This window comes from Lepidochelys olivacea (genome assembly GCF_965140295.1).
Source record: "Lepidochelys olivacea isolate rLepOli2 genome assembly, chromosome: 27".
Classification (NCBI taxonomy): Eukaryota; Metazoa; Chordata; order Testudines; family Cheloniidae; genus Lepidochelys; species Lepidochelys olivacea.
The window spans coordinates 19,155,607-19,183,190 of record NC_140437.1 but is presented as its reverse complement, the minus strand read 5'-3'; the positions used below and the strand labels follow the sequence as shown (position 1 = coordinate 19,183,190).

At 49.8% G+C, this 27,584-nt stretch overlaps 1 protein-coding gene across 6 annotated transcripts in view; it reads left to right on the top strand.

Moving 5' to 3' along the window:
* ETV4 (ETS variant transcription factor 4) overlaps positions 1 to 15,520 on the top strand; it is a 45,296-nt gene extending 29,776 nt beyond the window's left edge. For 2 of the 6 annotated variants that reach the window (XM_084615859.1, XM_084615857.1), the window contains exons 7-13: positions 297 to 455; positions 871 to 1,121; positions 7,454 to 7,528; positions 7,641 to 7,709; positions 9,261 to 9,433; positions 10,801 to 10,902; positions 11,761 to 15,520. In XM_084615859.1, the coding sequence (XP_084471985.1) occupies positions 297 to 455; positions 871 to 1,121; positions 7,454 to 7,528; positions 7,641 to 7,709; positions 9,261 to 9,433; positions 10,801 to 10,902; positions 11,761 to 11,982 (1,051 nt within the window). In that variant the 3' untranslated portion in view covers positions 11,983 to 15,520. Of the gene's footprint in view, positions 1 to 234; positions 456 to 870; positions 1,122 to 7,453; positions 7,529 to 7,640; positions 7,710 to 9,260; positions 9,434 to 10,800; positions 10,903 to 11,760 lie in introns of all 6 variants that reach the window. The other 4 variants (XM_084615862.1, XM_084615861.1, XM_084615860.1 and 1 more) reach the window with 3 other exon arrangements.
* Positions 15,521 to 27,584: the final 12,064 nt, after the last annotated feature.

Below are 27,584 nucleotides of genomic sequence, written 5' to 3'. Positions count from 1 at the left end.
CAGCCTTGGCCTTCACAACATCCTCTGGCAAGGCGTTCCACAGGTTGACTGTGCGTTGTGTGAAGAAATACTTCCTTTTGTTTCTTTTAAACCTGCTGCCTATTAATTTCATTGGGTGACTCCTCTGTAAAGTGCCATTAGTTTGATCAAGGAGAGCGATCAGTAATAAGAAAGAGGGAACTTTACTCAGAGCGCTGCATTGCCAGGTGACAGCCTGTGGCACGTTCTCCCCAGGTGAATGGAATGGGTCGCTGTCAGGAGATTGTAATATTCCAATATCTGTTTGACTGTCCCAGTGCCTATGACCAAACCAGACAAGTTGGACTCAAGTCCCCAAACCCAGGAACCCCGATACAGTCACCGCTTCAACATTTCCCTAGGCAGGACAGGAGCTTCCTGAGCCCTCGGGGGCCGTCCCAACCCACATCCAGCCGTGGATTCCTCATGGAACACAGGTGAGTGTCCACAGCAGTAGCAAGGTGGTAGACAGCCTCCAACGAAAGGGGCTCCCCTCCCCAAAGCTCCCTTGACGTTCTCCCCCCTTCCCCCATATCTCAATCAAAGTTGTCTCTTTCCAGCAATCATAGACCTTCCCTCTTGTTACCAGCCTGGGTCCCAAGCTGCTGCCCTGTGCCTATGTGGGGGAAGTCTATTGTCTGAAGCCCATTCAGCTCTATAGCCGTAGCTTCTATATGACCTACGGCTATGCAACAGCCCCCGGGAATACCTTACTAGAACTGTGCACGTGTGTCTCTTTTGATTAAGCTACAACCCTCTAAAATCCCTGTTCCTCCTACCACTGCATACGGGTCTCAAATAGTTTGTGATTAGGGAAAGCAGTCACCACATCAGCTATTTCCCCCCATTTAGCTCCATCTACCAGCCACCTACGGAGATGTGCCGTTCCTTCCCCTCCTCTCAGGCCATGGGCCGAGACGCTCCAGTTGCCTACCAGCGCCAGATGTCCGAGCCCTGCCTACATTACCATCCGCAGGACTTTAAACAGGAGTACCACGACCCAATGTATGAGCAGGCAAGCCAGCTGGGGAGCAGCAGTGACCACTCGTACCCAGCGGGAGTGGTGATCAAGCAGGAGCAGACAGACTATGCCTATGACTCAGGTAGGGCAGGAGAATTATCCTGACTAAAGCAATACATGCAGGCCAGATGCTGCTGGGTGTGCTGGCTCCTGGGGAACCTTCTCGCTGGCATTGTCACGGGCTATGGGGCAACAGCACATAGGTGCTTTGGCTAACAGCCTCCCTCCCCCTGCAAAACCTCCCCTCCCTATTTCCACACCCTGAGGGAGGTTTTCTGAGAGCAGGGAAAGAGCTGTGAGAATGATTCAAGGTTGGAAAACATGACTTAAACTGAGTGAGAGGCTTCAGAAGCCCAGTTGGTTTAGTTTATCCAAGAGAAGGTGAAGAAGTGACCTGATCCCTGTCTATACGTACCTGCCTAGGGAAGACATTTCTGACAGGAAATGGCTCTTTACTCTAGCAGAAAAAGGCAGAACAAGACCCACTAATTGGAAGCTGACATGAATAAATTCCACCTGGGAAAAAGGCACCCATTTTTATTAGGGTGGGTGATTAACCATTGGAACAATTTACCTAGGGCCATTGTGGATTCTTCATCCATGAAGTCTTTAAATCAACACTGGGTCTCTTTCTAAAAGACAAGCTCCAGCTCAACCAGCATTTAGAGGTTTGATGCAGAAATTACTGGATGAGGTTCTCAGGCCTGTGCTATGCAATAGGTCAGACTAGATCAGGGGTTCTCAGACTGTGGGTTGCGACCCCATTTTAGACTTGCTGACGCCTGGGACTAAAGCCAAAGCCCGAGCCCCACCACCAGGGACCAAAGCCCAAGGCCTAGGCAGCAGGGCTGAGGTTACAGGCCCCCGGCCTCGGGCTGAAGCCTTTGGGCTTCGGCTTTGCGCCCCCCCTACCCCACCAGGGGTGGTGGGGCTCGGGCTTTGGGCTCCCCCGGCCTGGGGCAGCAGAGTTTGGGTGGGGCTTAGGCTTCAGTCCCCTCTGCTGAGGTCATGTAGTAATTTTTGTTGCCAGAAGGGAGTCACAGAGCAATGAAGTTTGAGAACCCCTGCACTAGATGATCAGAATGACCCATTCTGGCCTTGAACTCTGTGAATCGATGAATCAGACTTTCCAGGCTGCAGAAGGAGAATCCCTCAGCTGCAGCTGCCCAGTAGGAATTTATGTTGTTAGTGTATTATTTCTATTTTAATATTGCCTAGGGGTTCTGGTCAAAGAGCAGGACCGTATTGTGCTGGGTGCTACGTACACACATTGGATGTCCCCAAAGGGAAAGGGGACAGAGCATCTCAGAGGGTCTGCGGGAGATTACAGGTCACTAGGCTACTCCCCAAGTCTGTCCTCTACCTTCCCCTAAAGCCTACGATTACATCTCAAAAAGAGGTGTGGCCTCCCTCCCCCCTGTGCCTGAGCACTAATTACAGGAATACTGCCCTGCCAGAGATACTTGTGGCCCCCAGAGCTGGGAAATTAATGAAGGCTAATGCACAGTAATGCATGTTCTTTACTAGCCTGTTATTGACAATCTTAAGTGGTGAAGCAGCCAGAGATGGAGGCCAAGAAGCGTAATCTCTCTGCCTGGCCCTAGTTGGCCTATTACAGAGGACATTCCACGGGCTCTCTGGAGCAAATTCCTTTCTCCCTGAATGATAAAGTGGAGGATTTTTGGAAAGCAGTGACTTTTGAGATGATGATGAGTCTATAATTGCTTAGAAAATGGACTGCTGCCCTGCCAGTTTCCAGTGAAACCTCAGAACTGCTTGGCAGTATTGGTAGGGATGCCATGTCCCGCCTGCTCAGCATCCCAGTGGGTTCTGTGCTGCCCACAACCCTGCAGGGGTGGGACGATCCTGCACTATTGCGATCAATGGCAAAGCTCCATCAGCAATGCAGGACTGGGCCCTTATTGAGCCCAGTTTGTAAAGAGTCATGGAAGTGCCTTGGAAAAAAGCTCAAGTCCTATATTCAGTCTTTGATTCATGCCCCACAATCTGCCTGCTAACAATAACAATAAATAATAACTTACGCTTCCTTAAAAAGATCAGAGAATGTTTCCTGGTAGGAATTCTGACTCCTGCAATCTGCAGAAATGCTCTGGCAGCTGGCCAGGCTGCAATGACCTCCTCTTGAGGGATCTGAGAACACTGAGCAGGACTCTTGCTTTCTGGATGTATTTTTAGTCATGTTCTGGTTGGATTCCAAGGGTAAGTCCTCAAAAGAACAGGTTTCAGAGTAACAGCCGTGTTAGTCTGTATTTGCAAAAAGAGAAGGAGTACTTGTGGCACCTTAGAGACTAACCAATTTATTTGAGCATGAGCTTTCGTGAGCTACAGCTCACTTCATCGGATGCATCCGATGAAGTGAGCTGTAGCTCACGAAAGCTCATGCTCAAATAAATTGGTTAGTCTCTAAGGTGCCACAAGTACTCCTTTTCTTTCCTCAAAAGAAAGAGCCCTTTTCTCTGGATCCAGACCTGTGTATGGGCAGGGTAGGTCACATCTGGTTTCTCTGCTTCCTTGAAGAGTCCTGGGGGTGCCTTGTTGTCTTCTGACCCCTCCCCCAGCAATGCACAATCACTAATCCAGAGTCCCCAGTGAATGAATGAGTAAGTGACAAAAAACAGAGGGGAATGGAACTCTGTGTGTGTTCCTCATACCACAACATATGAACTGCCACTCCTGATCAGACCAGGGGTTCATCTAACCAGGCTTCTCTCTGCAACAGTGCCCAGCACCAGATGCTTTGACAAGCGATGTAAAACACCCTACAATGGACAGTTATGGAATAATCTTCCCCTATCCCCAGGCACTTAGAGGTTGGCTCATGCTCTGAAGAAAAAGTGTTTAACACCCCTATAAATTTGTATTTTTTAATGTAACTCTGGATAGCCTCATGATTTACATAAATGTCAAATCCCACTCAGCTCTTGGCCTCAAAATATCATGTGGCAGTGAGTTCCAGATGCTAAGTATGCATTGTGTTTAAAAAAACCCAAGAAGGATAGCATCTCAGGAGCTTCATTTGCCCCCTTGTTCTTGTGACAAGGCAGGTGAGATAATATCTTTTATTGGACCAGCTTCTGTTGGTGAGTGAGGCAAGCTTTCGAGCTACACAGAGCTCATCCTCAGGTCTGGGAAAGGTACTTGGTGTGTCACTCACTTGTTTTGGTGTCATGAGATGAGTCAGAAATGAAACACTTGTTAGTGAAGACCACTAGGGGCTTCAGTGTGGCTCTTGGTTTTGCATGGAAAGTGCTCAGATACTGTGCTGATGGGAGGCTGCTGTTACTCCCTATATAAGAGGTGTGTCGGGTGGGATCGAGCTTAGTGCATGAGCTAAAAGCCAACTGGTTGTTAGCTAAGATCTGTAGAGCAGACTCATTTTATCTCGCTCTCTCTCTCTAAGTGGTCTTGGTGCCACTAGATGGGCCAGAACACCACACCCAGAAGGTGTGTGGGTTACACTAGCTCTTAGGAAGAGCTTTGGCCACCTAGGAGGCAGCAGTGGCCAGAGGGAATAGCAAGTGGGTTCTGCAGAAAGCGGTTTTCTTACCCGAGCCAGTGTGTGCCAGGGACGCTGGAACAGTTTGTATAGTTGAGGTGCTGAGAGCCATTGAACCAAACTGGAAAGGCTGTATATAATGGAAACCCCTTCAAGGGAGGCAAAGAGTCCTGTGGCACCTTATAGACTAACAGACATATTGGAGCAGAAGCTTTCGTGGTGTTCCAATACGTCGGTTAGTCTATAAGGTGCCACAGGACTCTTTGCCGCTTTTACAGATCCAGACTAACACGGCTACCCCTCTGATACTTGACACTTCAAGGGAGCAGCTGCATCCCTAGTTCCAGCACCTATGGTGTGCACGCTGCAAGCTCCCCTGCATTCTGTTTAGCTCTCTGCAGACTTTGCTGTGTTCAGCCTTGCAGAAGTTGCACAGAAATCCCTTTGTCAAGAGCTGCAGGAGGGAGTCCAGTGGCTTGGAACTAGGACAGAGAATGCACTGCGGTCTCTGCAGCGCCAGTGACCTTCAAATGCTAGGGGAGCTGGAGCACTCCTCCCCAGTGCCAGGGATTGCATTACATAACCTTGAACCGTGCTCCCGCCCTGCAGCTTGGCACACATTGCTCCTCTCCCTCTGAATGGAGTCAGAGGAATTTCATTCACAAAATGGAGGGCTGGGGAAGGAGCTGAGCTCCCAGTTGGGCTGGCGGTGGTGTCAGCTTTCACCACATGCTTTCTTTTCATAGGCAGCTGACATCAGCCGGTGGCTGGTAACATGAGCTGGTGTGTTGCTGTCTGACTGCTGCCTGGAGCGAGTCAGGGACAATGAGAAACGACTCCCTCGTTTGGAGGTTAAATCGCAGGATAAACCAGCTTTGTTCTGAGAAGCAAATCTTTTCTTTTTACATCTGTGCCACTAACACCAAACTGGAGAACGGGAGCCACTCCCAGCACAGCTGGGCCTGTCTGCTGCGCTAAGCAGAAATTTCTAATCAGCTGGACTTACTATCTTCCTCTTGGCTCTGTCACCCCCACAGCAAGCATCCTGGGGGAAGTCAGGGGTGAAGACCCAGTATCTCAGAGGATGCCAGAGCTGATCACAGCACTACAGAAATGTTTATTAATAATCTCCAAAGGGGGCTGCCTGGGAACCCAACCAGTCAGGGACTAAAGTTAGTTTCTCTCAGTGAAAAGCTTATTTTCCAGCAGACTCCTGCCTGAGGTGTGGGCACATGCTGCCGTGATCCATACTAGATTAATCCCCCTTTGAAGAGAGAAGGCTGCTCCTGTTCTCCTGGTGTTTTAATGGCCACTTTGGACTGGTTTTCATGAGCAAAAATAAATTCAATCACATTTCCCACTGGGGTTCTGAATGTATCTCTGTGTCCGCCATAGAGACATACCCCTCACTGAGTGCCTCCACCCTGACATGGGTAAAAATGACCCTGCTTCCAGCAGAATGGCTTTCGTGAAACTAGTTTATGTCTGTAATAATGTACAGTGCAGACTGCAGTCAATTCAGTGTACCCCTGCCTTTAGCATCAGCAGAAGAGCGCTGAAGGCAACTGCATTATACAAAAAGGCATGAGAAACGTGAGAAAACTCTTCCAAAGTGTCCAGTTAGTTCCCTCATTCCAGGCGGGGCTGGAAAATTAATGTATAAACTACAGTAACCAGTCATACTGTATGTGCAGTATGGAACCTTTAAAACTGCTGCCCTCTTTCACACCCACCTTGTTTTTACCCTTTCACTTTTTCTAATGCTCATGAGAACTAAGACCCCAAGTGCTTGCAACAATATACCTGAAACAGACTGTCCATAGGAGCACTATGCAGCAGGGGCCCTGCAGTCCATAGCTGCACTGTAGCAAAATAAGAACATAGGAATGGTCAGACCAAAGGTCCATCTAGCCCAGTGTCCTGTCTTCTGACAGTGGCCAATGCCAGGTGCCCCAGAGGGAATGAACAGAACAGGTAATCATCAAGTGATCCATCCCCGTCGCCCATTCCCAGCTTCTGGCAAACAGAGGCTATGGACACCATCCCTTGCCCATCCTGACTAATAACATCCTCTTCACCTGTAACAATCAGAGTGCAGTCCAGTGTCACGCATAGCTGCCGACTCCGTGGGTGCTCCGGGGCTGGGAGCACCCACAGGGAAAAATTGGTGGGTGCTCTGCACCCACCAGCAGCCAAGCTCCCCACCCCAGCTCACCTTGCCTCCGCCTCCTCCTCTAAGCGTGCCGCGTCCCCACTTCTCAACCCAGCACTTGCTGCCGCAAAACAGCTGTTTCGCAGCGTAACAAGCTGTGGGAGGGAGGGGGGAGGAGCGGGAATGCGGCGCGCTCAGGGGAGGAGGCCGGCAAGAAGCGGGGCCGGGGCGGGGATTTGGGGAAGCAGTCCAATAGGGGCAGGGAGGGGGAAGAGTTGGAGCGGGGACTTTGGGGAAGGGGTTAGAATGGGGGCGGGGCAGGGCAGGGATGGAGTCGGGGCAGGGGGGAGTCGAGCACCCACTGGCACCAGGAGAAGTTGGCGCCTATGGTGTCACGTCACCCTAAACCCTAAATGAAGGAGAAATAGCAAACAAATTTAACCTGTGTTAATATTTCCGCTCTCTCTTTGTCATGGTGGATAAAAACAGTGCTTTGGGTGGTGTCACAATTGCACATTAATTTAATCCATGGCTATTGAAAATGTGGTGAGAGGACAAGCCCTAGAACCGGTCTGAGCTGGAGCAAAGACGGGATCTAGAGTCTCAGTTTTCTCTTAGGAGGGCACAAGGCTAGTGGTTGGCCCGGCTGTTTCAGGGCCTGAGGCTGTGATCCCGTATGATGAGCAGGCCGGCTCTGATGCTTGTTGTGCTTGGCAGTGATCTGTGTGTGTTGATCATTCTGTAGATGTTCCTGGCTGTCCTTCCATGTACATGAACGCTGAGGGGTATCAAAGCCATTCAAATACCGAAGGGACATTAGGTAAGAAACCTCCATGGCTCTGTCTCCTCTTCATCTGCTCCTGCAATGGACCTCACTCCAGTGCTGCAGCTTGTCTGTGTTCTCTGATTGCATCTGCTGCTGTCTCTTCCAGGCTATGGCTACAACAAGCAGATGAGGCCATTTGCTGATGATGTCTGTGTCGTCCCAGAGAAGTTTGAAGGTCAGAGAGAAACCTGTGTGTCTTCCAAATCTTGGGGTAGAATGAGGTTACCCCAAGCCCTATGTAGCCATGTGAGTGGGCATAGTCACTGCCAGCTCTGCTCACTCTATTTGTGACCCTATTCATTCGGAGATGCCGCACCTGGATGTATGAGTCATGGCTGATGTTGTGCTTCCTGGGAGTTTGTTTTCTGAGTTTTCATAGAAGCAGACAGACATTTCAGCAGCTGAGCCCCGATCACTGCAGTTGGTGGTGAATTTCTCCTCCTCTTCACTCCTGTGCAAACTGAAATGTTGTAGGCAAACACTTGAGAGATGCTGATTTCTGCACAGTAGTTGAACCCAGGATCACCCAGCCAGTAGCCCCATTTCCCAGCTTTGTTATTGGTGTTGGGGCCCAGTCCCTCTTGATTACTGTCCCAGCTCTCCACAGGCACCCCCAAACCTTCTCGCCAAGATCACTGCCCTTTCCTAGTGCCAGCTGAGCACGGCACCCCAGGGCCTCTTTACCAACCTGGCTTCAGTTTACAGTAGTCCCCATACACCCCTAGAGTCGCTGTGTGGTTGTCAGTGTCACTCTGAAGGCAGTGCGTCTAACATGGGCTCACTCACAGTAATGGAGCTTGGTCCTGATGTGCAGCCTGCCACCCATACAGGTCAGAGTGTGTGGGATTGCCCTGGGATGAGACACAAGCTGAAATCATTCCGATGTGCTTTGCTGCTGCAGGAGTCAAGCCTGAACATGTAAATGCCTCGTGCCAGAAGCCAGGCCCGGCATCTGCCCAGAATCTTGGCACCTGTATTTCTCAGCCTCTCTCCTCGTCCCCTTTGGGATTCGCCCACCCCCATTGGGACCCAAGGGCCAGCCCTGCCTTTTGTGAACATTAGAGGAGGAGATTACCTAATGGGCTTTGATGCTGGGCATCAGCCAGCTGGGCTATCTGCACATTAACAGCAGTTCTGAGCCTGGGCCTGAATGAGTTGCTAGTGATTCCCCACTGCCCAGGGATGTGGGAGTCAAGGGAGGTGGGGGCCAGTCTCTGAAGGGGGCAGTGACGCTGGGGGGAAAGCACATTTGGTCTAAAGCTCTATTTCTGCAGAGTTCTCTCAGAAATCAGAGGGCAGCCAGTTCCTTTAGCATCCATCTCTGGAGGATGGGGCTCTACTGGGAGCGGATGCCATGTCCTACTGCATTAGGGTCTTGTTGCATTTACACTGTGAAGTGATCCCTGAACTACAGTAAAACTCTCCCAACTTCTTCCAATTAAACAAAGAGCAAGCAACTCTTTCGGCTGGCTTGTCAAACGATTCCTGCTGCACTCTGGGCTCTGGCTTTCTGACCAGACTCTCCTCTTGGGTAAACAGCAGGTGAGAGGAGGTTAGTCCTCAGGCATCCCTGTAGTAACCTCTGTAGGTGGCCTGGAGCCTGCTTTGTCTTTTGTGGCTTTCCACCGAGAAGCCCTCTCTGCATCTTCCTCCCGTCAGGAGAGGCAGAACTGCTGGAGGGCAAGGGAAGGGACATAGCAAAACCCTTTGTGTTTGTTCTGCTCAGCAGGAGACATCAAGCAGGAAGTGAGCGGGTACCGGGAAGGACCCCCATACCAGCGCCGAGGGTCTCTTCAGCTCTGGCAGTTCCTGGTGGCTTTGCTGGATGATCCCACCAATTCCCACTTCATCTCCTGGACCGGCAGAGGGATGGAGTTCAAACTCATTGAGCCTGAGGAGGTGAAAACTCTTCGGCTTCTACCCATGGAGCAAGAGGGGCCCCTGGGCTGACTTACTGATTCTGCAGATTCCTAAGGGCCAGGGCTTTTGCCACATGTAAGGCCTCCTGCCTGCCAGTTGCCCTAAGGGTCACCACTGAGGCTGGGGTTTTAGAGGAGGAGGCCACAGCAGCTGAGTGCCAAAAATCCCAGCTCTATGATGGCGGCGCCCATCATCTGAGCTTCAGCAGGTGAACAGTCTGGGTCAGTGGATTCCAGATACAGGAGATGGCAGTTTCCCCTCCAATAGCTCCCTCATTAGGATCTCAGAGTTGCTAAAGGGAATTGCAGTTGGTGGGTTTCTCAGCTGGTCTCCTTCTTCCAAGGGGTTTTACTCTTGGGCTGTCCCATGTTGGTTCTGTGCCACCTATCTCATGGTCAGTGCCCGATGCTGTCTCTGAGATCCGGGGCAGGAGTGTATCTCATTGATCACAGCATTTTAAATAAAAATCTGGGAGAAACCGTGTCCTAATCTGGGGATGGATGGATTCGAACTGCAATTAACAGATATCATTTCTAGTGCCACCATGTTCCAAACAGAGCAATAAACTCTGATAATAGCTGGGAAATGTGTCTGGAACATCCATTAATGTCAGGATCCGATTTATGGCTGTGTTTAGCAGCTGCTCCAGCTAATCCCCCGGCTCTTACGAACATGTGCAGCGCAGATGGGCTGAGTCACTTTGCTGGGTCACTTCACTATTAACATTCGTTTACAAGTGTTTTCTCAGCCTCTTTTTTGTATAATAGTGCTCATCGTTCAAGGGTGAAGGTGGTTTCAGGTGAAGTGGTCCTTTCCCAGTGCTGACCTGGCTGTGGGCATGTCCCGCCAATATAGAGGCACTGGCTAAAAGTGCCAAGCACTTTGCATGTAGTCTGTAGTAACATGTGACCTTTTCATCAGCTACTCAGCACCCAGGATTACCAGTATTCTCAAACCCCTTACTTTCCGTCAGAATGTTGGGGGATCGAGGAAGGTCGTTTGTGGGCCGGTGACAATGTTTGCCTATTGATGGACTTTTCCATCAATACAATTGCCACAGGGACATTTGCACGCACACATTCTCTCAGTGATGAAAGGAAGCTTCTGTTTATCAGCCTTGCCCTCCTTGTTCACTGCAGTGAAATGTGAACGATGCTGTATTTATTAGTTGTATTCCATTGTTTGCCTACTTTAAATTATTATTTATATTACCTTTTGAGCAGCATCCTTCTCTCAGAAAGGAATCACACGGAACATCCCCCAGACAGATAAACACAGGCATTTGTCATGCGCTCCTTTCCTCAGAGCTTACAGACATTAATGCACCCTGGTGTTTTGTCCTGCAGGTGGCCCGGCTGTGGGGTATCCAAAAGAACCGGCCAGCCATGAACTACGACAAGCTGAGCCGGTCCCTTCGCTATTATTATGAGAAGGGCATCATGCAGAAGGTCAGTTTGTGATGGGATCCAAGTTCTATGCTCATCCTGACACTTGTCTTGCTTGTGATTGGAGGTTTGGCTGGCTCATGGCAAGTTCTGAACCCCCTGACTTCCTGAGGTTCCCTCTTTCCCTGCAACTCTCTCCCTGGCCCACCATTCGCAGAGCAGGAAGCAAAGAAACAAGACCCCTGAGGAAAGGTTGAAGGAGCTGAATCCAGGCATCCTAGGGGAAAGCCGATCAGGGGGCGGGGTCATGCTTTCTCCATGTTCGCCTGCGTTGGGGAGCAAAGGGGGGATCCTCTCTACAACAGTCAGGGTGCCTGTCATGGGATTAGTTGCCAAGGGAGTCTCTTGTTGTTATTAGTGCTAGTTAGAGTTATAAAAAGGCTAAAGGTAGCACCTATCCATGTGCTCTGGGCACCCTTAACATAGCCTATAAATACAGCGTTCAGTCCAGCAATTGAAGATAACCCACGACAAATCCTGGTCCTCATCGAATGGTTCTCCAACCCGACAGTTAAAAGTCTCTTTCCCACCCTCCCCATTTCCAGCCCCCTAAGAGAAAAGCTGTACCTTGCAACATGGCCCGCCTGCTTATCAGGTTGAGATATCACCATCCCTGGAGCTATTTCAGATGGGACTAGGGCAGCAGCCACAGAGGATGCTGGACGAAGTGGTGAAAACTCCCTCTCTGACATGGGGACGGTCTAGAGGAGCCCAGGGTCTTTCCTAGCTCTATGGGGTCCCTCTCATCCCCCACTGAACAACTCACATGCCCATGGCTGCTGTCATTCGCTGGGAGCAGCTAGCTGCACGCCAACTGGGTGGGACAGAGACTGTAGCATTCACCTTGTCTCCTCCCTGCAGGTTGCTGGAGAGCGCTATGTGTACAAGTTTGTGTGTGAGCCTGAAGCCCTTTTCTCCCTGGCCTTCCCTGACAATCAGCGGCCAACCCTGAAAGCAGAGTTTGACCGGCAGATCAGCGAGGAAGATACTGTTCCTCTCTCCCACCTGGACGAGAACACGGCTTACATCCAGGATCTTGGGAGCCTCCCTTCCCAGCCTTACAGCAAGGGCTACCCCTACTAATTCCACCAGTAGCCTGCTGCACAGCCGTTGTGTTTGTATCTATGGAGACGTTTGTTAGTAATCGATCTGCATAGAAGCTTTCCTGGGCCAGCTTGGGCTCCACTAGACTCTTTGAATAGCTGCCTTTGAAACAGGCAGAGGTGATGCGAGCCCATCCTTGGACAGCTCGCCAGCATCTGAGGCTTTGAAAGACATTGGCTGCACCTCATTCACCCAGGATGTGGCCCCAGACTTGGTGCAATGGAACTGGCTCTCTCACCAGTACAGAAACCTCTCCGGGCTGCCAGCAGCAGCATCCAGAGCCAGTGCTGCCTTCATTCAGTTAAATGTGTGATTGTGTCACATCCCTGCATCGATCCTGTCTCTGGCTATGACCTCCCGCCGAGCAGGGTGGGGAGGAAATGGGACCCTGTTGGGCTCTCTCCTCTGATTTTATGATTCTGTGAAAGCTGTTAATTCCCTCGCTTCCCCAGACACACACACTCCTACAAAGCTTCCCTCAGACACCCAGCCCACCTACAAGCACTGTTATTACCCCCACTACTTCTTACGTGCTGGGGACGTAAGAAGTAGTGCAGTAAGCAGGGCAGTAGGGAGCTGAAGCAGGGCAGTAGGGAGCTGAAGGCTTCAGCTCACACTTATTCCATACAAACAGCTTGGCGGGAATGGGGAACATTTCTTCCCTTGGATGCATTTGCTCCTGTCTTGGTGCCTTCTTGCTCAGGATGCTTCATCTCTGGGCTGTTTAGTGTTTGAAGCCTGTTGTCATTCTGGCAACGACAGGAAGGGGACCAGCTGCCACCAGCCAATGCTGGCGTGGTTCTGGTCTGCTTGATAGGAAATGTCACCGAGGGTGAGCCATGGAGCCCCTGGACTCCACTGGCCTGGAGTGTGGCTCTGAGCCAGAGGAACCCTGCAGATAACTGGGAATTTGAGGATAGAGAGCAAAGTCTGAGATGGGGTCCGAGGAAAGGGATGCTGGTGCCCATGGGCTCCAATGCCCAAGCCAGTGGCTGGGCTGCTGATTGCTCCTGACTGAGCAGGGGCTACCTACAGCAGCCAAACTCTTCAAAACTGAAGAGCTTCCACCAAAAACATCCTCAGCAATTTTGAGAGACTCTAAGGTGCCACAAGTACTCCTTTCCATTAGCGCTGGTCAGACCTGCTGTCCCTGGGCAAGTGGGTAAACCCTGGAGGTTAGAAAACAATCTCAGCCTCTGGATGGGAGGCATTTGCTTTGCAAAAAAGCCACACTCTCCTTGTTCATCTGATTCTGGCCTTCCCAGAAGGGCACATGCGAGGGGTAAGGGAGGAGTTCATGAGACGCTGTCAGGGGTCCCAACTGGTTAATGCAGCACGGGCTGCATAACGAGAGATTGTTATGCCATCTCTCACAGCCTTCTCACTGAGAGGCCCCCTCCCCTGCCCCCACTGTGCTAAGCAGCCCCACCCAGGCACAACCACAGCAGGATCACAGGAGCAGCAGTGCCTGTGTGGTGGAGCTCAGCTCTCCTTGCGCCCTGCTGCTCCTCTGGATGACTTTCAGGCTCCTGAGGGCAGAAGGCTTTTGGCTCAGCCTCATGTGGCAGTTTGGAGGGAAAGTTTTTTATATTGCTTAAGAGGCTGATTTCCCAGGAACTTCCTCTCTATGCAGCTAGCAGGGATCCTCGCTTCGGCCCCAGGTGCAATGTCTGGAGGGGAAGCTCTCTGTGACCCACAGCGTGGTGGGCATGTTCCATTTACAAAGTGCTCAGCTTGCTCCTCTGCCCCCTTGTGAGAACCTCCCTCCTCCTCTACTGGCCCCACCCCTCCTCTGGGCCTCTGCAGCCCTCGCCCTGCTCACTCCTCTTGTGGGAAGCACACTTTCTCCATTGCCCCACGAGTGAAGGAGAGGGGGAGCTCTTCCCATCGGCATCACTTATTTTTATTATTTATGAGTGTAAAAAAATACTATAATCAATAAATTGGTCTATATCTTTGGCCGGTGCCCCTTCATTCAGCTCCCTGGCTTCTTCTACCTTCCCTTCTAAGCTTGCTCTGCTTGTGTCACGGGCATCAGCATGCAGCTTTGTATGGACTGATTCAGCCAGACGGGGGATGTGCATTTATTTTCATGTTCGGTGTAGGCCAAGGTACTGTAACTGGCCGGAACCCTGTGGACTAGTGACCTGCTCCTGTGCAATCACTTGCAAAGGGACAGTTCCCACTCAGCAGCCTCCAGTTCCTTGTCCTCCAACCCAAGTCGTGTCTGCCCTGCTGAAGCCCACTCCAGAGGGCGAGACAAGGACAGGAGCAGTGGCAGATCATGGGCTCGCAGTGCGAGCTGGACACGTGCAAGTTTTATACCAAATATTTGGGGGGATGTTTTTTCTCACTGTGTGTTTAATTTTTCTACCTGGCTAACAGCATTTGCTTTTTATGATTTGCTGTCAACTCTCAATGAAAACAATGTACATTATAAGACTGCACTAGGCACCAGCTGCCTAAGATAAAGGTGCAAATTCTCCCAATGCTATAAACCACCGTTTTGGGTCAGCCCCTGTTCAGATAAAGCCTTTACAAATTACAGTGCTGGGCATTACAAAAATCCCTTTCCTACAATCCCAACCCATGCATGATTCACCCTGCAGCCCAGCACCGGCTCCAGTCTTACTGGGCCATTGTCAGGGTGCTGAGAGTTGCTTTAGCAATATACTAGCTGCAGATGTTTCCATGGGAAATGCTATTTGAGCTGTTCAAGCCTGCCCAGGGCTGGCTGCTGCTGGAAGGAGGATGGGGGCAAATACTAGATTTATAAACTTAATATTAAGTGAGAAAATGGAGTGTTTTGTTCCCTGCCAGGCTGTGCAGGCAAGAAACCCAGAGTGAATGACTTGCCTTCACACTGGCACCATGCTAGGCTTCCTCTGCATGTTAAACTGCTCCTGTCACAACACCTCATAAGTCCCTGTTTAAAGGGGAAGTCGGTGGTCCAGCAGAGCCTCTCCATTGCAGGAGGGCTGAGAGAGTGCACATGTCCACACTCAGGAAGAGATTGCGATACCTGGACAAACCTATGTGGCTTTTTCACTCCTCAGAGGTGGGCTCTGTGACCTCAGGCATCAGTGAGCACCTTTGGATTTGAGTGCCTGCAAAGTGCATCCCAGCAGGAGTCCTGCACTGAGGGAGCTGGGCCTCCATGCTTTGCACAACTGCCTGGGTGGCGGGAAGCAGGTGAGAGGGCAGTGGTGGGCTGGGGAGAAAAATACACCAGGAAGCAATGGGGCAAGAGAAGAAAATGTGTTTCATAGCTTGTCATTTCGGCACAGGACGACTGGAGACGCTGGCTGGGCTTGTGGGGGTCTGGTCATGCGAGGGTGGCGCTGGGACTCTCCCTTTAAACTTGGACAGGCAGGGGTTTTAATGTTGTGGTAATGCCCAAAAGAGGGAAGGTGCTTGTCATGACTCCACGCTCGGCAGACTCTTTACTCCCTCCCTGAGCCTCTCTGTATTCACCATCCTCGGACCCGAATAAAAGAACCCACTGTGCTTCATCCCACCCTGTCTCCATGTTCTCTGTGTGAGGATGTTAGCAGACGGCTTCTCCCCCTGCCTTGGCTAAGAAGCCCTAGGCCTGGGGGTTTCCCCACAGAAGAAGGATTGTCCAGAGTCCCAAATCCCCCGGTCCGTTTCCATGACCACAGACCTTCTGTCCATCTTCTGCTATAGAGTGCCGGGAAGGAGGGAACCCCGGAGAGTCACAAGCCAGGTGAATTTACTTCTGAGCTGAATCTCTCCTGACCATGGGCCTCTTGACTCTCATCGCAGGCAGGTGCATAGGGTCAGAAGGGTGGAAGCTCGTGTTAAATAGGAGGGTTGAAGGGCTAGGAGGGAGGAGCGGGGTGGGTGCTCTGAAGGTGGAGCTGTTGAGACTTAGCACAGGAGGGGAGGCTGACAGCTCTAGGCTGGGAAGGGGGGGCCCCAGCAATGCATCTCTCTCCCCAGGTGTCACTGCTGCTGGCCCCGGCCCCATCACCCCAGTTCCTACCTGACCCCAAGCACCGCGGCAGCCACTCCAGTTCCCACAGGTCCTGCTCTCATTTTCATCTGTCCCCACCCACCTGGCGCATGCATGCAGTTTACAGGGAATGACACACCAGGGTGCACCCCCACAGTATTTCCATTGCAGCAGTGCTAGCCTCCACTTCCACACCCTCTGTGCTGGTTCTATCCCCCCCATGCTGGGTGAGAGCCTACCATACTCCTGGATTAAATGCTGACTTTAAGGCTCCTGAGGGTACAGCACAGTGGGGCTGTGAGCTGCGTTGTAATGCACATGTACAGCTACCTCCCAGCCTGGCCTTCAACGTTACAGAATGTGAGCGCTGCATGGGATTCTCTGTGCTTAGTAAAGCTTATAAAGGTGCTCCGTGTAAGCAGGGCACTGGCAACTCTGAACTCCAGCTGAGAGGCCAGGGCACCAATGTGCAAGGTGTGGGATCTGCAGAATCACTGGCTGGAAAGTCCACTTGTTTCTGTCCTGGCTCTATAGTGTTTGCAGGGGTGGGGAAATCCCTGCTCTGGAAACTCCTGGTGTGTTCTGTGGTCCAGTGGCTCTTGCCTGGAAGGAGCTATAGCTGCTCCTGCTGCAGAAGCCCCGTCCTGGCAGTGAAGCCAGGAGCTGGGTTTGTGGTGTCCCCCAGGGTGTTGCTACAGGATGAAGGAGGAGCAGACTGAAGGCTTTGGGGGACATGGGAAGAAGGAGAGTTCATTATCAGCCCAGCCTGCCTCAGCGTGGCCCTGGGGGCACTGCCGTCCAGCTCAAGCGCTCGTTGTTAGGACAGTACACAATGAAATCAGTAGTTTCCTACTGCACCTGGAGCCAGGGGAGTAGCTATCTGCCTCTGCAGAGAACATCCCCCACATTCCTCTGCACAGTCCCAGGCTGATAAAGGCTCCTGCCATTGGATCTCAGCTCTGTTAATTTAATTAAAATTGTCTTTCCCTGAGCCTGCTCCATAGCACCACCCTCTTGTTGGAAAGTGTCACTGTGAGCACTAGGGATGAGCATGGGGCCATCTTATGGCTGAGCTCCCAGACCCTAGCTGCAGAGCTGCCCGTATAATAGAACAAGGTGCCATACAGGCAGTAGCAAGCAGGATGACATCACCCAAGTGCACAGCAGAGGTAATAGAGAAAAGCCATCCTGGGAGGATGCCGGAGGCGCAGTCATCCCTCAGCTGAGCTTCAGAAACAGCCTAGGAAATGCTGGATCCAGCCAGCAACTGGCACAGGAGCCATCTCTAAGCCCAGGAATTCTTCCTCGCTGCAACATTGCCTCCTGCCCCATTTATATACAAATGCACAAAGCCTTGGAAACAAGCAGGGAGAACTGGAGGTCCTGGTGATGTCAAGGAACTATGACGTGATCGGAATAACAGAGACTTGGTGGGATAACTCATATGACTGGAGTACTGTCATGGATGATTATAAACTGTTCAGGAAGGACAGGCAGGGCAGAAAAGGTGGGGGAGTAGCACTGTATGTAAGGGAGCAGTATGACTGCTCAGAGCTCCGGTACGAAACTGCAGAAAAACCTGAGTGTCTCTGGATTAAGTTTAGAAGTGTGTGCAACAAGAGTGATGTAGTGGTGGGAGTCTGCTATAGACCACCGGACCAGGGGGATGAGGTGGATGAGGCTTTCTTCCGGCAGCTCACGGAAGCTACTAGATCGCATGCCCTGATTCTCATGGGTGACTTTAATTTTCCTGATATCTGCTGGGAGAGCAATACAGCGGTGCATAGACAATCCAGGAAGTTTTTGGAAAGCGTAGGGGACAATTTCCTGGCGCAAGTGCTAGAGGAGCCAACTAGGGGGGGTGCTTTTCTTGACCTGCTGCTCACAAACCGAGTAGAATTAGTGGGGGAAGCAAAAGTGGATGGGAATCTGGGAGGCAGTGACCATGAGTTGGTTGAGTTCAGGATCCTGACGCAGGGAACAAAGGTAAGCAGCAGGATACGGACCCTGGACTTCAGGAAAGCAGACTTCGACTCCCTCAGGGAACGGATGGCCAGGATCCCCTGGGGGACTAACTTGAAGGGGAAAGGAGTCCAGGAGAGCTGGCTGTATTTCAAGGAATCCCTGTTGAGGTTACAGGGACAAACCATCCCGATGAGTCGAAAGAATAGTAAATATGGCAGGCGACCAACTTGGCTTAATGGTGAAATCCTAGCGGATCTTAAACATAAAAAAGAAGCTTACAAGAAGTGGAAGGTTGGACATATGACCAGGGAAGAGTATAAAAATATTGCTCGGGCATGTAGGAATGTTATCAGGAGGGCCAAATCGCACCTGGAGCTGCAGCTAGCCAGAGATGTCAAGAGTAACAAGAAGGGTTTCTTCAGGTATGTTGGCAACAAGAAGAAAGCCAAGGAATGTGTGGGCCCCTTACTGAATGAGGGAGGCAACCTAGTGACAGAGGATGTGGAAAAAGCTAATGTACTCAATGCTTTTTTTGCCTCTGTTTTCACTAACAAGGTCAGCTCCCAGACTGCTGCGCTGGGCATCACAAAATGCGGAAGAGATGGCCAGCCCTCTGTGGAGATAGAGGCGGTTAGGGACTATTTAGAAAAGCTGGACGTGCACAAGTCCATGGGGCCGGACGAGTTGCATCCGAGAGTGCTGAAGGAATTGGCGGCTGTGATTGCAGAGCCACTGGCCATTATCTTTGAAAACTCGTGGCGAACCGGGGAAGTCCCGGATGACTGGAAAAAGGCTAATGTAGTGCCAATCTTTAAAAAAGGGAAGAAGGAAGATCCTGGGAACTACAGGCCAGTCAGCCTCACCTCAGTCCCTGGAAAAATCATGGAGCAGGTCCTCAAAGAATCAATCCTGAAGCACTTGCATGAGAGGAAAGTGATCAGGAACAGCCAGCATGGATTCACCAAGGGAAGGTCATGCCTGACTAATCTAATCGCCTTTTATGATGAGATTACTGGTTCTGTGGATGAAGGGAAAGCAGTGGATGTATTGTTTCTTGACGTTAGCAAAGCTTTTGACACGGTCTCCCATAGTATTCTTGTCAGCAAGTTAAGGAAGTATGGGCTGGATGAATGCACTATAAGGTGGGTAGAAAGCTGGCTAAATTGTCGGGCTCAACGGGTAGTGATCAATGGCTCCATGTCTAGTTGGCAGCCGGTATCAAGTGGAGTGCCCCAAGGGTCGGTCCTGGGGCCGGTTTTATTCAATATCTTCATAAATGATCTGGAGGATGGTGTGGATTGCACTCTCAGCAAATTTGCGGATGATACTAAACTGGGAGGAATGGTAGATACGCTGGAGGGGAGGGATAGGATACAGAAGGACCTAGACCAATTGGAAGATTGGGCCAAAAGGAATCTGATGAGGTTCAATAAGGATAAGTGCAGGGTCCTGCACTTAGGACGGAAGAACCCAATGCACAGCTACAGACTAGGGACCGAATGGCTAGGCAGCAGTTCTGCAGAAAAGGACCTAGGGGTGACAGTGGACGAGAAGCTGGATATGAGTCAGCAGTGTGCCCTTGTTGCCAAGAAGGCCAATGGCATTTTGGGATGTATAAGTAGGGGCATAGCGAGCAGATCGAGGGACGTGATCGTTCCCCTCTATTCGACATTGGTGAGGCCTCATCTGGAGTACTGTGTCCAATTTTGGGCCCCACACTTCAAGAAGGATGTGGATAAATTGGAGAGAGTCCAGCGAAGGGCAACAAAAATGATTAGGGGACTGGAACACATGAGTTATGAGGAGAGGCTGAGGGAGCTGGGATTGTTTAGCCTGCAGAAGAGAAGAATGAGGGGGGATTTGATAGCTGCTTTCAACTACCTGAAAGGGGGTTCCAAAGAGGATGGCTCTAGACTGTTCTCAATGGTAGCAGATGACAGAACGAGGAGTAATGGTCTCAAGTTGCAGTGGGGGAGGTTTAGATTGGATATTAGGAAAAACTTTTTCACTAAGAGGGTGGTGAAACACTGGAATGCGTTACCTAGGGAGGTGGTAGAATCTCCTTCCTTAGAGGTTTTTAAGGTCAGGCTTGACAAAGCCCTGGCTGGGATGATTTAACTGGGAATTGGTCCTGCTTTGAGCAGGGGGTTGGACTAGATGACCTTCTGGGGTCCCTTCCAACCCTGATATTCTATGATTCTATGATTCTATGAAGGTCTTGTACATTCCTAAAAATTATTTTCTCTCTTCTAGGAACCAAACCGTGCAGCTGTGAAAAAGGATCTGAGCTAGCCCGCTGTGTTCCCTGGTGTTGCACTTGCTGTCTCGTGAAAATTAAGAACAGTGGTAGCTTGCATTTATCTAGCGTCTTTCACCCTGCAGGATATGACAGAGGTCTATTAACTCATGAATGGTGTGGAAAAAGTGAATAAGGAACACAAGAACCCCAATGAAATTAATGGGCAGCAGGTTTAAAACAAACAAAGGCAAGTACCTCTTCACACAACATACGGTCAACCTGTGGAACTCATTACCGGGGATGTTGTGAAGAATATAACTAGGTTCAGAAAAGCACTAGATAAGTTCTTGGAGGATAGGTCCATCAATGGTTATTAGCCAGGATGGTGAGAGATGAAACCCTATGCACTGGGTGTCCCTAAACTTCTGACTGCGAGAAGCTGGGATTGGACGACAGGGGCTGGATCACTCAATAATTGCCCTGTTCTGTTCATTCTGTCTGAAGCATCTGACACCAGCCACTGTTGGAAGACAGGATACTGGGATAGGTGGACCATTGGTCTGGCCCAGCAAGGCCATTCTTAGGTTCTTATCCTGAAGTGCTTTGCATACACATTATGCTGCAATTTCTGTGCTAGTGCTCAGCCCAGCCAGCCCCTGTGCAGGGAATTTTGGGGACTAATTCACTTTCAGACAAAAAGTTAAACCTGTGTCTCACTTTGGATTTTTCAAGTCACTGCAATAGGATGGACAGACATGGGGGGTGGTTCTGGGAGCTGGTGAGATCAGGTTCTCATAACTGAGGAGGAGTGAGCTCTGAAGGATAGAGGTTTATAATCAGCAGATCAGAGCCCTGGCAGTCAATAAATCCACTCTGAGTTTCCAGCTCAGCAAGAGACTGATGGGGCAGGTGACTAGTGAGGGAACTGCTCAAATATTAAAGCCCACATCTTCCATCCCTAACTCTGCACCTGAGAGGCAAGTATTGTTCCTACCAGATAAAGCATTTGTCAATTCTGGGCCTGACCTACATAATGGTGCACATGCTAGTTAGTGTATTAACGCAGCAGCAGTTCTTTTGTTACAAAGATCGTTCTAAAGCACAGCAGGGTCTGAACAGAGCGGAGTTTTCGCTTTGACTCCCATCTTACTGTCACTACAGTAGATTTTCTTAAATGTGTTAGCTGCAGTTAATTGCTTGAAAGTGTGTCAAGCTGGCAAAACACACAACCTCCCCCAACCCATTAGAAAAATTCACAATAAAAGTTTTGTTCCTTAATGGACAGATGCGGAGAAAGGCCATGATCTTCTTTATGGAACCGCCAAAAGTCATGGGTTCTGTCACAGGAATTCTGATCAGGACAAAGAGCCAGACAACTGGGTACAGTACATATATTTGTAAAGTTCTCACCATCTTTTCCATTGTTACTGATTACACCTCTTGTTTTAGCCTGGTGAATTATCCACTAGAAAATGTGACTATGCTACAGGACCAACTGGAAAAAAATTCTCCATGATCATTTCTTTGTGATTTAGTTTTTCCTAATGTGGATTTTCTATTTTCGGAGCAGTTTCTATCGTTGCTCTAGTCCCACAGCTACTCCTGCTGTAGGAATAATACAAAGCCCAGCAGGAAGCATCATAAATCTACTACCCAGAGTCTGATGCAAAGTTCCTTTCTGGTCATACTAAATAATTAACGTAACGTTACAGTCTGTCCCAGATGTGCCCTTAGACTACGCTGTAAGGGAATTAATCCTAATATGAAAGGATGGCGATGCAGAACTGCACTAGCATCAGAGTGCAGGCTACATAAGAAATTGTTGGTAACATAAAAGAATCCTCTTACTCTGAAATATTAATGAATAGAGATACTGAAGGACACATGCAGCAGCAAAATTCCTATTGAAGGTGGAGCCATGAGTGAATAGGAGAGGGTTAGGAGAGGAGGATTATATTATATGTTGCATCGGTCAGATGCAATCATTTATAGTGCCTTGTCCATTCTGCTTGGGGGTTCTGAAAATGCTTCCTAGCACCATGAGTGAAGCAGCATTTGCAGCACTTTGCAGGCGAGACACACACTGCTGGAAAGGGATTACTGCCTGGCCCCAATCTCCTGACCTGGGTCAGAGTCCCAGAGGCCACGTGACAGGGTGAGTGTTATCATGAACATATTGCTTCCCCGCTACTGTTATGTGTGTTTCCAAATAATGTCTTCCTGACAGCCCAGCATGTTGCTGCTGAACATTCCCTTCCTCCCACTGGCCTCTGCCAGAGAGCCCAGTTCTGTGGGACGCCCAGCCTCTGCATGCTGACTCAGTGGAAAGCAGCTCACCAGTTTGGAGAGAGCTGGATACTGGCCCATCGTTCCATTAATGCTAGTGGAAGGGACTGGAGCATATTAAGCAGACAATCTACCCAACAGCCACTGGGATCCTGACCTGCAGTAATGCCTTGCTCTCCCAGGCAAGGAAATCCCATTGAACAGGGCAGTAACACTGCAACGTGGACTGAGACTCTGGAGCGAACTACACCTTCACTTGTGACCCCATGATGCCCTCCCAGCCCCACCATGAGGTGCGTCAATATCATTCACCCTACGTTACCAAGAAGGAAACAGACACCGACAAGGGAAGTGACTTCCCAGATGCTCCGAGAGGAGTCAGTGCCAGAGCGGGACACAGGAGTTGCATGCTCCCTATTCTGGGGTCAGCCCCGTAGACCACAAATCCCCTCTGCTTCACCATATCCGAACATTGGGATGGGCACTGGGACAGGGAGCCTGTCCCCTCGGCACATACCCTGCCCCCCCGCAGTGAGAGAGCTGACACACAGCACACCTAGAAACAAGTCAGCCTCCATTCCCTAGGCCACGGCTGGCTGGGTGTCGTGTGTCACTAGGCCAGCCCCAGGGTGGTTTATGTGACAATATTGGGATGTTTGAGTCCTTTACATCTGCGTAAAGCCCCTGAGAAGGAGGTTGGCATGAACTTTGCTGATATTCTCAGGAGATTCGTTCTGTCAAATGAATCAGCCCTAATGCTACCCATACATTGCCTTCCCCTCTGCATTTCAATCACAGTAATATCGTAATCCACTACAACACTGGAAACCACTTGGTACAATGAATATTGATCTCTGTGTACCTTGATAGCTGATATACTCGTGGAAGGGCAGAAGGGGAAGTGCCCACCACCATGTTAAATGAGCCAGACAGAATGAAAGAGCAAAGTAGGGACTCAGCAAGGGCAGCAGCCCTGTTGGTCCAAACTCAGCAGCTGTCCCAACCCCATCCAGAAACGTGTCTGCACTGAAGACATAAGAACAACTATACTGGGTCAGACCAATCATCCATCTACCCTAGCATCCTGTTTTCCACCAGTGCCCAGTGCCTGATGCTTCAGAGAGAACTAACAGAGTGGAGCAATTGTTGCATGATCCAGCCTGTCATCCAGTCCCAGCTTCTGGCAGTCCGAAGTTTAGGGACACCCAGAGCATGGGGTTGCATCCCTGACCATCTTGGCTAGTAGCCATTGATGGACCTATCCTCCATCAACTTATCTAATTCTTTTTTTAACCTGGTTATACTTTTGGCCTTCACAACATCCCTTGGCAATGAGTTCCACAGTTTGACAGTGTATTGTGTGAAGAAGTACTTTATGTTTGTTATAAACCTGCTGGTTCGCGTGTTATGTGAAGGCATAAATAACACTTCCTTAGTCACTCTCTTCACACCATTCATGATTTTATAGACCTCTATGACATCCTCCCTTAGCTATCTCTTTTCTAAGATGAACAATCCTTGTTTTTTTAATCTCTCCTCACATGGACGCTGTTCCTTACCCCTAACCATTTTCATGCCCCTTCTTTGTACCTTTTCCAATTCTAATCTATCTTTTTTGAGATGGGGTGACCAGAACTGCATGCAGCATTCAAGATGTGGGCGTACCATGGATTTATATAGTAGCATTATAATATTTGCTGTCTTATCTATCTCTTTCCTAATGGTTCCTAACATTCCATTAGCTTTTTTGACTGTTTCTGCACACTGAGCAGATGTTTTCAGAGAAATATCCATGATGAATCCAAGGTCTCTTTCTTGAGCTGTAACTGCTAACTTAGACCCCCATCATTTTGTATGTATAGCTGGGATTATGTTTTCCAAGTGTGCATTACTTTGCATTTACCAACATTGAATTTTATCTGCCATTTTGTAGCCCAGTCACTCAGTTTTGTGAGATCCCTTTGTAACTCTTCACGGTCAGCTTTGGACTTAACTATCTTGAATAATTTTATATCTGCAAACTTTGCCACCTCACTGTTTACCCCTTTTCCAGGTCATTTATAAATATGTTGAACAGCACTGCTTCCAATTCAGATCCTTGGGGGCCCCTGCTATTTACCCCTTTCCATCCTGAAAACTGACCATTTATTCCTATCTTTTAACCTGTTACTGATCCATGAGAGGACCTTCCCTCTTATCCCATGACTTCTTACTTTGCTTAAGAGCCTTTCATGCAGGACCCTTGAGAAAGATTTGCCACTACCCTATTTATTGAGCACATAACTGCTGCATCTGTCCCTGAACTTCCCTTCTCCATTATTGCTCACTGATCTGTTATTTCATGCTGCATGTTTCCACTTTTCTGAATTCGCTTTATGCTGCCTGCTGTGATTGCACTTTTGCTCTGGTTCTGTGTGATTACATCTGCCTACTTGGAGCTGTCAGCAGTGAGGACTCTCCCATCAGTCTAGGTCACAAACCAGCTTCCAGCAACATCACAGCCCACTGGCTGACTTTCAGTGCTAGAGCCCAGCTGCACCCATTGAACTGCTTCTACCTGCTTGAAAACTCCAACTACCCTGAAGTGACTGATCTAGAACCCATGGAAGGAAGAGCTCTTAGAAGGATGAATGGTTTAGAGAGGGAGACAGGTGTCAGTCATGGAGCTGAGCAAAATGTTGCAGCACCAGGAGCAGAGACTGCAGGAAACTTGCCCGCTTTTATTACAGATGCTCACACAGGAGCAGAGCAGGTGGTTGGCGTTCACTTTATAGCACTGCATTTAAATCAGGTTTCAGAGTAGCAGCCATGTTAGTCTGTATTCACAAAAAGAAAAGGAGTACTTGTGGCACCTTAGAGACTAACAAATTTATTTGAGCATAAGCTTTCGTGAGCTACAGGGTTTCACTTGACCATTCGAGCTGCATTTTGCAGTTTGTCTGAACCCAAATCTTATGGGCTACACAGGGTCCAACAGATTGGAACCAAAGGATCTCATCACACAAACCGCCAAGGCAAAACCTCTGTCAGTCCCCACATCATGGGGCAAATTCCTTAATCTTTCCTCCCCTTGTGCGTGAACACTGAACTCAGTGCTCCCTCTGCTGGACTCAGGGAGAGTCACTGACTAACTAGTGCTGCCTAGGCCCTTGTCGACCAGGAAAGCGGCTGCTTCGCGCCAGCTGTCCCTGACATCATTCCTCACCCTGGCTCTGCTCCTGGCCAGAAAAAATAGATGGGACCTGGGCAGCTCCACCACAGCCTGACTGCTACAAACCACAGACAAGTAATGCACACCTTTATGCAAACCTTCCCCCCACCTGCCCGCACACAATGGAAACAGGATCCCTGGCTCCTCGGCTTGTGTCTTTCCCACTATTTATCCTCTCACAGGCTCTACATTTCTGCTTGTTAATGGCAGAGGATTTGGGAGCTGGCAGCACCTGGCATCAGGTTTCCCCTTCTGGGATTTGCTTTAAACCTCTGCAGTTTGTGGAAACTCCGCTTATTGGACCTTCTCCAGGGAAATCGTTGGGAAAATAAATTTTTGGGGGGGAGGAAAAGGCCAGAGCCCTAGAACTGACTGACAGTTTTCTGCCACATATTCGCAGGCACAAGTCAGCCCAAGGGAGCACAGAGCTGTACCCCACACTGGCATTTCTATCCCTCTGCCCCTCATAGGGTGACCAGACAGCAAGCGTGAGAAATCAGGACATGGGGTGGGGGGCAATAGGAGCCTATACAAGAAAAAGACCCAAAAATCAGGACTGTCCCTATGAAATCGGGACATCTGGTCGACCTAGCCCCTCGCAGCCATCCTCAGCTGGGGTAGGTGCTGCCTCCTTTGTCCTGCTGAATTCAGGGGTTTATCCTGAGCTAGAGCAGCCCCAAACCAGATTCCAGGCTTTAGAAATGCAGCAGGAGCCGCACAGGTTGAGGGGACAAAGGGATTGCCTGGGGCCAGGAGGCTGCAGGGTAAAAAAGGCAGCAGCACCCCCCCATCTCTAGGTTCACGCTTCCCCCTTGCTGTATGCACACCCCACCAACCTACTAGACTGAAGAGACTGAATTTATTGCCTGCCACCAGTCACCTGACTGGGGTCAGAGTTGAAAGGGTCAGCACCCTTGTCATATGATAGGTTAGTGTCACCTGATTGCCCAATTACAAAGACCTACCACACATCCTGAGCACACAGCTCAAAGTTCAAATCAAGCAAAGGCCCAGGCAGGCCTCTGTGGGGGTCAGACTCTGGCCAGAGCCCTACACATAAAAGGAAGCTCAGAATTTTTTTTCCAACAAAAATGTTGTTTCTCTTTCATTCTCCTATAATTAAAAAAACTCAGATGGGAAGTTGCTCAGAACTCCTGTTTTGGGGGGGGATATCTGTACCAAACACCACAGTGGTGAATGCTACAGGACATTCTGCAGGTGGGAAACAAGGGTTGTAACGGAAAGTGTTTTCCATCCTGAGCTATGGCGCTAGCTAGTGGCTGTTCTAATATAACAGTGAGAAACCTGCTCAGCGCCCCATTCCCTCTGCTGCAGGAACAGATCATTCACAGCACAGCCAGACCTCAGCCTTTCTTGGCAGACTGCATTCTTGAAGGTTGTGCAGCCCATCTGAGCCACAGCCAGGATGCAGCATTGCTGAATGTCATGATAATTGGTGTTTTTCTGAAAGCTGCAGCTTCCGGAAGCAAGGGAGTGCCTAAGAATCTCAGCTCTCTCTTTTTTGTTTTTTAAGTAAGTTTCTAGCCTTCATGGTTGTGAAGAAAAGCTTGAAAACATGCAGCAAGTGCAGCCTAAAGGCTCAAAAGCCAGAAGGCAAAGGAAAAGAACCAAACAGGGACTTAAAAAAATTACAACTTCATGATTTTAAGACGTCACTTGATTTTTGAATGCTGGGTCTAGTGCTAAGTGGGATGTGCGGGCTGGGCTGCTTGCCTCATGTGTATTTGTGTTGACTCAAGTATCCACTCGATGGAGAGAGAGTGAAGGGTGAGCAGCCATAGCCCAAAGCTTGTCACAGACTTCTCCACCAGGAGATGGAATCAAATAGGTGCCTTGAATTTATTTTTCCGAACTTGAAGGAAATCAAACAGTGGCCTTATGCC